At 40.4% G+C, this 13,712-nt stretch overlaps 1 protein-coding gene across 1 annotated transcript; it reads left to right on the forward strand.

Annotated features, from left to right (window-relative positions):
- Positions 1 to 568: 568 nt before the first annotated feature.
- On the forward strand, positions 569 to 6,028 carry dlx3b (distal-less homeobox 3b). The gene is made up of 3 exons (XM_007901556.2): positions 569 to 1,117; positions 3,224 to 3,414; positions 4,797 to 6,028. The coding sequence occupies exons 1-3, from the start codon at positions 775 to 777 to the stop codon at positions 5,097 to 5,099; spliced, it is 837 nt and encodes a 278-aa protein (XP_007899747.1). The 5' UTR covers positions 569 to 774; the 3' UTR covers positions 5,100 to 6,028.
- The last annotated feature ends 7,684 nt before the right edge of the window (positions 6,029 to 13,712 follow it).

Raw genomic sequence — 13,712 nt, forward strand, 5'->3', positions numbered from 1 at the left:
GCTTCAATTCCACACAAACTCCTATAAATATGATTAATATCATCATATTAACCCTCCTTCCCAAACAAGTGACATAAAGGTGGGTGGGGTGAAAAAAAAAGATTATCGGATGCTCCATTTACAACCAGAAATCTAACTAGCCATCCTCTGGATGTTCTGTGCTTTGTCTTCAAAGTTAAACGCAAGTTGAGTATCGTTTTTTTTAAATTCAACATTAGATTTAAAGGCAGAAGATCAGACAGACAAGACAGACACAGACAGACTAACTGCAAGTCAGAGCTTGCTGACAACTCTTCTTAAACCCTGCAAAGCCTTTTTTGTTAAAAAAAATGCGAGCACGTTAAAAAAACAAGACACTTGTAATACTTGAGGGAGGGAGGAAGTGAGTGAGTGAGGGGAGAGGGAGAGAATGGTAAATACACTTGGCTCCACAAATATGAGCGTGGGAAGACTAAAAGAAACTTAAGACTAGTTTTCGAGGCGGCAAGGCTGGAACCAATAAGCTTTCTGTATCCACCCTTCGGCTCCGTATAATTAGAGGGTTTAACCACGGCAAGGCTTTCTAGGTTACATCAGTTTGTTCTGAATTACTGTGAGCTGAACAGATCTCTCTCTCTCTCTCTCTCTCTTCTGCACACTGATGTCTATATAATCCCGAGCTCCTTTTTTTCTCCTTTCACCCCATTTAAAGCAGATCACATCGCCTTGCCTTTGGGTTGTTCTTGTTGTTGTTCTTCTTGTTGTATTTCTTTCCCCGTCTTGGAACAAAAAAAAATGAGTGGGACCTTTGAGAAAAAGCTGCCCAGCCTCCTGACTGATATCCAAGGTGCTCTAGGTTGCCACCCAGCCAAGGATTCGCCAACTCTGCCGGAGTCCACAGCCACAGACGCCAACTATTACAATCCCCAGTTCTGCCATCCTCAACATGATTACTACCAGACTCCAGCCTATTCCCAGCCAATCAGCCACTACCCTTACCACCACCACCAGTTCAACCTCAACAGTCTTTCGGGACCCAACTCTTACTCGCAAAAACCCGACTACTCTTACACCACTAATTCCTACCGTCAGTATGGACATTTCAACAGAGAACATCTAAACGCACCGATGGACAGAGGTAAGACTTGTGTCGCCTTAATGGATGGATGGATGTTTTTTTCCCCCCAGCGATCGTGTTTGGGAGACCTGGTGATGTGATATGATGTCGCTTTTTCTTTCGCTGGAGAGATCTTGAAAATGGTTTGTCTGCCTCTCCCCACACCCCCACCATTAGAGCGTATCACTGTGCAGTCACTTCACACCCAGGGTCCAGTCACCGTGTGTCAAGTTGTCGAGCGCCTCTTAAGAGCGATAATTGGCACTATTCTATCTAAGTCGTTCGAACCCACCACCCCCACCTCATCTCATTTACTTAATCTGTAAATCGTTGCAGAAGCCAGACAATATACAGGTGCATTGATAATCAGTTAAACTTTGGACGCAAAGTTAATATCACTAACCAAGAAAGGAAAGTTAAATAGAATAATAATAATAATCCTTGCATTTGATATCACATCATTGAGATGTCTCAATGCGCTTCCAAGAATATACTGTACAGTAGAATTACTGTATATAAAGGGTTAAATATTGTATGGATGAAATTCATATACATATTATACATATTATATGGATTATATTATACATATTATATAGACACAGCCTCTGTGTCTATAAATATTAACCAATGGAGATACTGTGTATGGATATGTGGGGAAAGATTAATCAAGGTGTGAGCTGTTGTAAAGGTCACATTATGCCAGGGGATCAATGATAAACGTGAGATGATAAAATACAGACAAGAACACGCGACGTGAAGTGCCCTAACAGTGTGTTATGTTATGAGTGGAGTGAAGCGTCTGCTATTGGAAGAAGCAAAATGCATTCAATTTCTTTTAAAAAAAGTTAATTGCAGATTTTTACACCGTGTGTGTGTGTGTGTGTGTGTGTGTGTGTGTGTGTGTATGTGACATTTCACCCACAAAATATACAGTCAATTCACTTAACAGTGAAGCGCTTTGAGACGTCTGTGAAGCACTTTATCAAATGCAAGAATTATTATTATTATTTACTGGACGTTATCAAATGCAAGTTAGCATCAAAGGCAACTGGGGTTCTTTTACACTAGGGAAGTTAAGATAAAAAAGCTTACTTCTCAGTAGATTAAAGAGAGGAAAAGGTTCAGAAGCTGGAAGCGAGCAAGAGCCTTACCTCGACATCAATTATCTGGGACATAGAAGAAAATAAAAAAAGCAGGTTATACTGTATATTTAATCAGATACACACGCTATGGTAGAAAGGGTGAGACTTTTTTCTGGAGGGGTGGTGGGGGCTCAATGAACTGGAACGACTCCAGCTTGCAAATAAGTTATATAAACTGGAACCTGACACAAATTGCAGATGACAAGGTGACTGTTTAGTGATGGGCTGTTGGTATAATAGTGTTAGAAGCGTCCCGGGGCGCTGTGAAGCTCTGCACAATGTGTTAAAATCCATTTTTTCAGAACTTTAGTGGCAATTTTGAGGCCGGTTCAATAAATACAAATGATTGTAATTATTCGGGTGGTTCCAATGATTAAGTCTAAACAACGTGTGTGTGTGTGTGTGTGTGGCGGTGGTGGTGGTGGGGGGAGGGGGGGGGGGGGATTCGATTCTCAAATTAATACGCTTTCGTGTTTCTTAATAGCACAACAAGCCAGGTCTCTCGCTATTATATTCATACACGACACGAAAACTGGGAAATAAATCGCATCAAAATGCTGTCTGTTACATCAGTCATTTAGATTGTATTATAATATTATTAATCTTTATAATATATAATACATATGTATATATTGAAATATTGACATAAATACTATGATATATATTAATAGATATTTATTAATACTGACATCTATTGATATTTAATGCAACATGTCAAAGCGCTTGCAGGGCTGTGCTGTGAAGTGTAGTGACTGTGTTATACTTCTGAGAAACCGGGAGCATCAAATGATTTCTTTTCTACATGGCGTTTTCAAAACGGCGCCTCATATCCAGAATTCTGTGGCTTAACCTATGGGTTTAACGATTGCAATGCAGACAGACAGACAGACAGATGGACGGACGGACAGACAGACAGTCTGATCTGAAATCTCAACCATTTGTGCAGTCTGTTCGCTTTGTTTACACTTCTCTTTGTGATGTTAAGTTTCAGTCAAAGAGGAGCCGGAACCCGAAATCCGAATGGTGAACGGCAAACCGAAAAAGATCCGCAAACCCAGGACTATTTACTCCAGCTTTCAACTGGCAGCCCTTCAGAAACGTTTCCAAAAGGCGCAATATCTGGCCTTACCGGAGAGAGCAGAGCTGGCTGCCTCCTTAGGACTGACACAAACACAGGTACACAACACCCTCTCCCAGTACCACCTCTTCCTGCACACCGTGGCCTCCTCATAAAATGACTCACCCACTGTCACTGGTTTATGACTGTACCGAGCATGTTGTATATTGACCTACAGTCTTGTAATGAGAGACACAGGCGGTTTTGTTTCCCATAGAGATATCTTCCTATATATATACACACACACACCAACAACCTGTACCCCCAAGTATAACCATCATAACACAATAATTTTATACCATATTTATTTTAATCTCTGGACCGTTCAAATATTTCTCCATAGTAATAATAATAATTCTTGCATTTGATATAGATCTTATCACGTCTTCAAGACGTATCAAAGCGCTTCACAGATTATTCTGTAAAGTGAATGGACTGTATCTGTTTTGGGTGAAACGTACTCTTGAAACAGCGCTTGAATTTCCCTTTGCTCTGTCTCTACACTGCCTGACCCACACGTTGACATAGTCCTGTATTAAGGGTTTCAGTTGTCATGTTTGTTTGGTTCCAAGTTATCTTTAGTCACATTTCTAGACTAGACTAAAGGTTATAATGAAATTCTATGAGGTGCAATTGGTAGTCAGCAACAGCAGGCAACATGTAACTAGACTTCACTATGACAGCATTGGCTTAAACCAGCATTTACTAAACCTTGGCCAAAGGTGTGGTTGAGAAAGCTTTATATCTCTTAGGATTTCCTTGGAACAAATTTACATATTTGTGGATTTATTTAGAATGTATTCATGAGGCTTGTCACTGATGCAGTTATCTATGCAGGAGCTGATGTGGACAAATATAGATGTATGTAGCCAGATATAAATGCCTACCTTTGTCTAAAGTTTTTCAGTCTAAGCTATTTTGGAGAAAACAAATCCTATAATTCTAGTTATGCACGACAGACCTTTCATTTCTGCCATTGTTAACCAGACACTGTTGTTGTCTGTGTGTTTTTTTTGGAGGGGGATAAAAATAAAATAATTAAAACTCCTGAATCAAATGGAAACTATTTAAAACCAATAAAACCCTCCAGAAATCTGTTTTGTACGAGTATTTGAGCGTCTGCGGACTGGGTTGCTTGACAGATGGAAACAAGGGAAGAGGTTAGTAGTTAAATGGTAAAAACAAAACGTTTAACTATTAACCGAAGATAAAACAGTGAGTTTGGGGATTAAAGGAGGAACGTCAAACAATGAGCCATTTGTACCAAAGCTTTCTTGAGAGGTATGTTTTTAGGGTAAATAATATTAATAATAAAATCCCCTCCCCCCAAAAATCCATGTTGTCTATCGTGTTGTGTTGCTGACTCGGTTTGCCCTGGGCAAGCGTTGTTGGGTTTATTTTGTAACCAACCAGCGATTTTTCTTGACTTGTCTTCTGCCAGGTGAAAATCTGGTTTCAGAACAGAAGATCCAAGTTCAAGAAGCTGTACAAGAACGGGGAACTCACAATGGAACACAGCCCCGATAACAGCGACTCCATGGCTTGCAATTCCCCGGCTTCTCCCACCGTTTGGGAGAACCACAATACAGTCAGGAACACCCTCCAACAGCCATCACATAACTCCTCTCCAACTTACCTTGAAGACTACAGTCACTGGTATCCACCAACTCCCTCAGGCTCGCATCTACAAAGCACAAACTCGCTTCACCAGCCGCCTCCCCAGAGCGCTGGCTCAGTCTATTAACTGTATTAACTTTGGGTGGGGGAATTTTGTAAACACACAACAAACTTTTGTGGGTGGGGTGGGGAACAAAAACACAACTTTCGCCCCCCTCACCTTTACCAAGAACCCTCAACTCTCGGGGACCATTGAGACTAACTTCGAGAATTAAGTGTGAAACTGTCGCACACAACACTATGTTGTATATAATATCCGAAGGACAAGTACAAGGCGGACGTTAATCAGGGCATTTTATTCTCTCTCTCTCTATTTATCTCTTTCTTTCTCCTAAAAAGTGTAATAGTTGTGAACTTCAAACACTGTCTCTTCACCGTTATTGCTGTTATTTCCCAATTCAACTCAGACCCAAATCTGAACCGCTTTTGTCCGCTGTCTCTTATATTTTCATTATTTAAGTCTCNTTTTTTGGATCGACGAACTGGTTTAAATTATTGCTTGTATGTAAAATGTTTTTTTGTAATAAAAATAATAATAATAACGAGGGGAAAAAACAATAAGACGTTGTTTCGTTTCCATGTAACTGACACTCATTGAAAACCCTTCTCAAACGGTAAGGAAATAATTAATCATTTAGCTGGTAGTTTGCAACTACACTATAGAAGCTTAATTTACAGTGAATTGGAAGCTCACAAGTTAATACAACTGTATTTATATCCCATCCCAGACAGTACGAAACGATTAAAAGATGTACATAAGATTTCATGCATAAAACTGTAAAATAACAATTAAGAGGAAACAAACCCCCTTGAGCAGTTGTGAAGTTATATTTCGCCCATCTTCCTCACCGAAATGTAAAGTTACTCGCATTTTACCACCTGCACCTGACTGCCTTGTAGCTGTTGTTTGTTTTGTATTTAATCTTTTTAAAAAAATAAATGCCCCTCTTTTATGATGTTCTTTCTTAATGCGAAAATGTTAATAAAAAAACAAATGCCACTATATATATTATTTTATTCTTAATTTATTCGTGGGAAACAAAATGCGAATTAAAGCCAAGCTGAAAGTCCGTCACGTGGGTCCAGGGCAGAGCATTCGAGCGTTAAATTGCGTTAAATTTCACATTTTTTCAACGAAACATTCGCATAGCAACTGAGGGTTGTGAAACTCGGAGTTTTCATAAAATAAACAAGTTAATCAAATTTGCAATCCAAAGCGCATTGTAGTTGAATTCTAAGTACACTATATATAAATAGAGTAAATACATATCTATTATATCTTAAGCAAACAAAATGAATGTGTGTGTTTAGGTGCTGCAGAAAAATACATGCTCAAGATTTATCAAAAGAGTTCTGCGTGTATATCGCTCCCATGTATTTGCTTTTGTGTAGTGACTGTGTATGTTGGAGCATCTCATATGCCCAGAGATGCACAGTCACTACACAAGAACAAATACATAGGAACGGCGTTGAGACGTTTGGCTATGACTTGATAGGCGAATCCAAGGGTACTAGTGCATGTTAATTCGCTATGATCCTATGGGTAACTATTAATACCTGGTGGATATCAGGTACATACTTTATTATCTGGCAGACAGAAAGCGAGAGAGGTCTCAATCATTGGGGTAGGCGTGGTGGGGGGGGGGGGGGAGGAGCTGTGTTCTGGTGAGAGAGAAATTATCTTTATTGAAAAAACAAAGCGGCGAGGCAATAGTTAAACGTACACCCCATCTCCTTCTATTAAAGGCAGTTTAGTTTGAAGGGCTGCGTGCAAAAGCTCTATAGGCGACAGGCAGGCAGACATTCTGGAGACACGGGTTGTGTAGAGCAGGATTTTATTAGGCACCGACTGCCAGAAAAACTGCTCCATCGCCTGGGGTTAATGTCGTGCTGAAGCTCACATACCAGCAAGTGCATCAAAGCTGTTGCTATTGCCAGGCTGACTGTAACCCGAGCCGCCTGTGTTTTTTTTTTAACTCCATCCTTCCCAAACCCCAATATTTCATTTGGAGAGGTCAGGAGTATTTTTTTTCTTTTAAATGTATCAAAACCCATGTTTTGGGAAACGTATGTGTTTGGGGAGGGATGTTTGGGGAGGGATGGGATAATACTAATATTAATAATAATCCTTACATTTGATATAACACCTTGTAACGTCATTGAGACGTCTCAAAGCGCTTCACAGAGTATATTGTACAGTGGAGTGACTGTGTATTTTGGGGGGCATTTTCTTTTCAGGGGATGAACAACTTCGATTTCTCGATAAATAAAGAAGCCACGTCGATATTTAACCCATTAACAATGTTGTTAAACGTTGACAAATCAACCCATTTGTTAAAGTTCGCCAGACAGGGACAGTCTGAAAAGAAGAAATCATACAAGCGATCATACAATCATTACAATATACATAAAATATATATAAAATTAAATCGTGCATTTAGTTCATAATCAGAAATGAATTTTCTGTATTAAAACATGATAAATATAAAACTTACATTTACGTATTGCGCCTTTCACAGGGGAAGCAGCAATTAACACACATTTTAGATGGTTTTCCAAGGCACCCTGTTAGTATTGTGTTTTAGCATCTAATAATAATAATTGTATTTGATACAGAGCCTCATCACATCATTGAGACGTCTCAAAACGCTTCACAGAATATACTGTAAAGTGGAGTGACTGTGTATTTTGCGGGCATCTATTCTGGATGGGACCTCTTTCATTGGAACTGAAATAAACATGAGCTTCACGTGGTAAATGATACATTTCCAATCAGTAATAAACCTTTGTGTGTGTGTGTGTGTGTATATGTGTGTGTATGGGGGGATGGGGGGGAGGTGTGGACTAGGTCCACACTAAAGTGAATGCGACAATTCACCATTAAACCACGGTGCAATTAATGGAATTATTACCCCGCAGTAATAATTTTCATACTTCCACAACCCCTAACAATTTGAAGAACAGTCGTTCAGTTGTCCATTTACCAGCATCGGCCTTATTTATATGTGCAAGTGATAATCATTCTTATATTAGATACAGCGCCTTTCATGTCGAGAGTGCATCAAAGCACTTCACGGGATTTATTTAAAAGTGTAGTGACCATGCTTCTGGTCGGTGAAGGAAGGGAGGAGAAACAGGGAGGCTTCCTAAATATGTCATTCTATGCAATAAAACGTGTTCGCCAGCTTCTGTGTCAAGCATCTTGTAGCACTTTAAATGTTACAGACAGAATCAAATCACCAGGCATCAATCACCCCAGTCAGTCAGTAACTGTGGATATCAGCTGCGTTAAATTAACTGGTATTTCTGTCAGCGGTGTCTCACGTTCACAATAGCCTGATGTAGCGCTATCCCCAAAAGAACTGCGCTGCTGTATTTTCGATGGCTGGTGTGTGCACTATTATTAGCATTAATGCATCTTACCTCTTCACAATAATATCTGATTGTACGCGCGTGTTGTGATTGCTTCAATGAATGGCTGATCGTATTCCTGTTCTGGGATGTGAGTTGGTGGTGAATAGATATTTTGCCAAGTTTAAAAGCCCTCGAGTAAATAGGTACAACGGTAGATAACAGTTGTATAGTTAAAAACAAAATGTCTCTTAGCATTTCAAAAGATTTGAAAACGTGTTATATCACAGACAAGGCACCAAAACTATGGATAGAAATTAGTCCTTGTTCAAGATTACTCATGAAGAAGGACAAAGTACAGTCAAGGGTGAAAATGCTTGACTGGAAAAGAGCTAATTTTGATGGGCTAAAGAGGGACCTAGAGTTGGTGGACTGACAAGTAAGAATGGCAGGTAAAACGACTCATGAGCAATGGGAAATCTTCAAAGATACGATAGCTCAGGGTCTAAATAGATATATTCCCACAAAAGGGAAATGTGGGAGAACCAAGCCTGCTTGGTTAATAGTTGGTTAATAATAATCCCTCCAAAAAACCAAAAACAATAATTAAATTGGTCATTTTCAATCTACGACTGTTTGTGGGACATTGCTGTGCGCAATTGGCTGCCGCGTTCGCCCACAAATATACAGTCAATTCACTTTACAGTGTGTTCTGTGAAGCGCTTTGGGACGTCCTCCTGACGTGAAAAGCGCTATATCAAATGCAAGGATTATTATTATTATTATTATTATTGGATGACCAGGGATATTCTGTCTAGGATGAAAAAGAAGATGGCGTACGACAATTGGCGGATGCAAGACACCGAGGATAGCAAAGCGCATTATAGAGAATGCAGGAGTGATCTTAAAAGAACGATAAGACAGGCTAAAAGATTGCATGAGAAGAGGTTAGCGGGTAACATAGAGGGGAATCCTAAAATATTTTATAAGCACATAAAGGAAAAAAGGTTGGTTAAAGGTAGGGTGGAGCCAATCAAAGACAATGACGGCCATCTTGTTGTGGAGGCAGAGGGATGGCTGATGTACTGAACAAGTACTTTTTATCTGTCTTCACAACAGAAACGGATGCCCCAAATGCCACAGTATTGGATGACAGGGTAGAGGACATAGATCAGATTACTATAGACAGAGAGGAAGTTCTGAAAAGATTGACTGGGCTCAAAATTGATAAGTCACCAGGACCAGATGGGTTTCACCCAAGGTTGCTGTGGGAGATACGGGTTCAAATAGCGGAGGCTTTGGCCATTATATTTCAATCATCATTGGACACAGGAGTGGTGCCAAGAGACTGGAGAGTGGCTAATGTTACCCCCCTCTACAAAAAGGGACAGAAAGACAAGCCCGGAAATTACAGGCCAGTCGGCCTAACTTCGGTAATAGGAAAGCTACTGGAGACCGTAATCCGGGACAAAATAAATCTCTACTTACGAGATAATTAGAGACAGCCAACATGGATTTGTTAAAGGCAAATCTTGCCTAACAAATCTAATAGAATTTTTTGAAGAGGTGACTGCGAGGGTTGATGAGGGAAATGCGGTGGACATTATTTACATGGATTTTAAAAAGGCTTTTGACACAGTACCTAATAAGAGGTTAACAAAAAAACTGGAGGCCCACGGTATTAAGGGGACAGTAGGCATTTGGATTAGGAACTGGCTGAGTGACAGAATGCAGAGGGTGGTGGTTAATGGGTGTTTCTCACAATGGAAGGAGGTGTGCAGCGGTGTCCCCCAGGGATCGGTATTGGGACCACTGCTCTTTCTAATATATATTAATGATCTAGACTTGGGTATAGGGAGCACTATTTCCAAGTTTGCAGATGATATGAAGTTAGGTAGGATAGTAAATAGTGAAGAAGATTGTGACGGACTGCAGGCAGACATACACAGAATGGTGGAATGGGCTAACATGTGGCAGATGGATTTCAATGTAGATAAGTGTGAGGTGATACACTTAGGTAGGAAAAATGATAGGAGGCAATATAGGCTTGGTAGCTCAATCTTAAGGGGGTGAACGTACAGAGAGATCTGGGCGTTCAAGTAAGCGATTCATTGAAGGTGGCAGAGCAGGTAGATAGGGCAATAAAAAGGGCATTTGGTGTACTGAGCTTCATTAGTAGGGGCATAGAGTATAAGAGTAGGGAGCTTATGCTTAATCTGTACAAAACACTGGTTAGGCCTCAGCTGGAGTACTGCGTCCAGTTCTGGGCACCTTACCTCAGGAAGGATATTAAGGCACTGGAAAGGGTGCAGAGGAGATTCACGAGAATGATACCAGGAATGGGGAAGCTTAGCTATGAGGACAGGCTGGAGAAGTTAGGACTTTTCCCATTAGAGCAAAGAAGGTTACGCGGGGACCTGATAGAGGTCTTCAAGATCATGAAAGGTTTCGACAGGCTAGATAGGGAAAAGCTGTTTCCACTGGTAGGTGTGTCTGCGACTCGTGGTCACAGTTTTAAGATATCTACCAAAAGAAGCAGAGGGGAGGTTAGAAGAAATTTTTTCACTCAGTGAATTGTTAGAATTTGGAATGATCTGCCCGAAAGGGCAGTGAAGTCCGATTCGATAACAGCTTTTAAGAGAGAACTGGATAGGTATCTGGAGAGGACAGGTTTGCAGGGTTATGGGGAGAAAGCTGGTGAGTGGGGTTAATAAAAGTCAGTTGCTCTGTCAAAGAGCCGCCACAGACTCGATCGGCCGAATGGCCTCCTTCTGTGCCGTAACACTCTATGATTCTATGATTCTATGAAATCATATACTTCGTTTGTAGAACCGTATTTTCATACTCCATCCCCACAAAACGATTTGAGAGTGCTTATAATTCACATAACATTACCTCACCTCCATTCTTTACATAATGTGATACCAAAATAGGGCTTAGATTAGAATAAACTTTCAGCAGTGTTCTTAGCCATAGTGTTCAATACCTGCATATGATGAAAAGCTTTGTTTATGTTCCAAACGATAGTATCACAAGATGACAATTATGTATTCCTTCTCCAATGTCAAATAAAAAAATTGGCATCCTAATTTCCCCCAATGAAATAAAACCTTCAAAAAAAAATCGAAGCATCTTAAAAAATATCATCTGGACTACACTAAAGGCATTTATTTATACAGTCTTCATAAATATGGATCTGACTGTTCGCTGTCTGGGGCTGGTGTTCCAGTCGGTAAAAAGCAAAGCCTGTGGGTATTGGCTTTTGAAAGTCATCAAAAGGCTTCAAGGGTTTGTCTCTTTGAAACATCACTCTATATATCAAGAGGCTAGTTTTTACAGTGCATATCATACATAATCTTCATATCATGTTCTTTGTAATTTTCTGACATGTGAAGTTTATCACTGTTGTCCCTATAGAATGGTTCTAGTTAGCAATAATCTGTTAGCTTGCTTCCAGCCCCCCACCCCTAGCAAAACATGTACGGATAGAAATGAATGTGAATTATAGTACTGGCTCTGATTCCCCGCGTTTGAGACGATTAATGCACACGTTTATTGTTCATTATCTCGCATTATCCAGAAGAAAGGAGGGTTGTGGCCAATGTTTTACTAATGGATTCCCTGCACATGTGAAGTAACACAAGTAGAGGGAGCAACAGGCTGCGATGGTTTTCAGTCGGATTTAGATGTTGCTTGTACAAAGAGATCAGGCGATGAGATGATTACAATTAGTAGCTATTACTTGGATTAACACTGCGCATTTTAACCCGCTGAACAGCGAATTGCCTTGCTAAAGTGCCACCGATAAGGAGAAATCAAGCAAAAGTGTGAATGAGTGAGTTAGTGAGAGGGAAAGAGTGCATCAATTCTCTCAGAGTTGCTTCTTATTCGATGCAAAAAAAGTTTCCTTCTTTGCAAATAGTGCCTCACAAACAATAGCAGCGAAATGACGCGTTGTATCACAAGGAATACAACAACAACAAGATTACATTTGTATAGCGCCTTTCATGTCGGGAGGATGTCCCAAGGCGCTGGACAGTGTACAGCATTTCAGACCTGAGCTGGGGGGAGGGGGAGGGGAAGGGGGGTGACCGATGGCATGGTATATATATATATATAAGCTCAAACGATCAGTGTATCAGGTGTATCTGATGTAAATTAGATTAAAACATGGCACTAGTCATAACGCGTTTTATAATAACTCACTGTAGCGGCTGATGTCAGCCGTCAATTTGCTGTATTCCACAAATAAAAAGAACTTGAGCCTGTTTGAGAAATCGCTGGAGTATTCCAGTGGATTGGATTTGGCCTATATCCGATGTCTTCAAGCCATGCCTACTTTTTTGTGGGGGTGGGGGGAAGCCTGTCTCCGGTCACTTAGGGGTTAAATAAATATCCCTCGAATGGGTTTCTTGAATCTGATGTGCACCATTCGGATCTGGAGTTAACAGGAGATGATCATGGTTAAAGGCAGACAAAGTCCTGAAATCCAGGGATATTATGCTATGGTTTTATTTACAACGTATTTTACACACTCCCTGGATCGCCAGACATCAAAGCGGACACAATCACTTTCATTGGAATCACAAGAGTCCAGTCTGACCTTAAAACTCCCTTCTCTCTCTTTTTTTTCCAAACGATCACAATGGAAAGTATTTCAATTATAGCCATGGCGTGAGCCTTCAACTGACATAAAACGTGTATGTTACCCCCCCCCCCCCACTCTCTCTCCCTCCTCCGTCTTTGCACATAGTATTCGAGAAAAAGGGAGCGACCTCGTTTGATCTGAACTGTTCAGTTTGGCGAGACGGTAAACCTCCCAGATTTACTGGAGTACATATATGTTTGTGCCAGGGGGGCCTCTAAGAGAGAGAGAGAATTAATCCTAACTGTAATTATATCTCTACGATTTGTATTCATCAAACAACCCCAAGTTCGTCAAAGAGGAGAGTAAATAATGAATTCAGTTCTCTAGAGTTGCTAAACCTTTCTGGTAATTATGCTGTTTGGAAGACTCTACGTAAGCTGTCCAGATTGGACTGCTATTATTATAATCTCAAGCTTTAAAATTACCTATAATTTGCAAAGATGAGCAATTTCTCTATTCAACACATTTTATCCCATCTCTCGACGAGTAAGCATGGCCAGTAATAAAAGCTAATTGAGTTGGGAATATAAAGGGGGACGCTGATAGCAGAATTAATTCACACTTGGAGTTTTACCTAGAGATAGCAGTGTCGGCGTTGGTGCTTTTCATCCCTTACCCTTTTCTACCGTGTGTTTTGTTTTTTTAAAAAGGTATTTCAGTCAAAGCTGTTAATTGACATAT

Source organism: Callorhinchus milii, unplaced genomic scaffold, assembly GCF_018977255.1.
Source record: "Callorhinchus milii isolate IMCB2004 unplaced genomic scaffold, IMCB_Cmil_1.0 Scaffold23, whole genome shotgun sequence".
NCBI classification, from domain to species: domain Eukaryota; kingdom Metazoa; phylum Chordata; class Chondrichthyes; order Chimaeriformes; family Callorhinchidae; genus Callorhinchus; species Callorhinchus milii.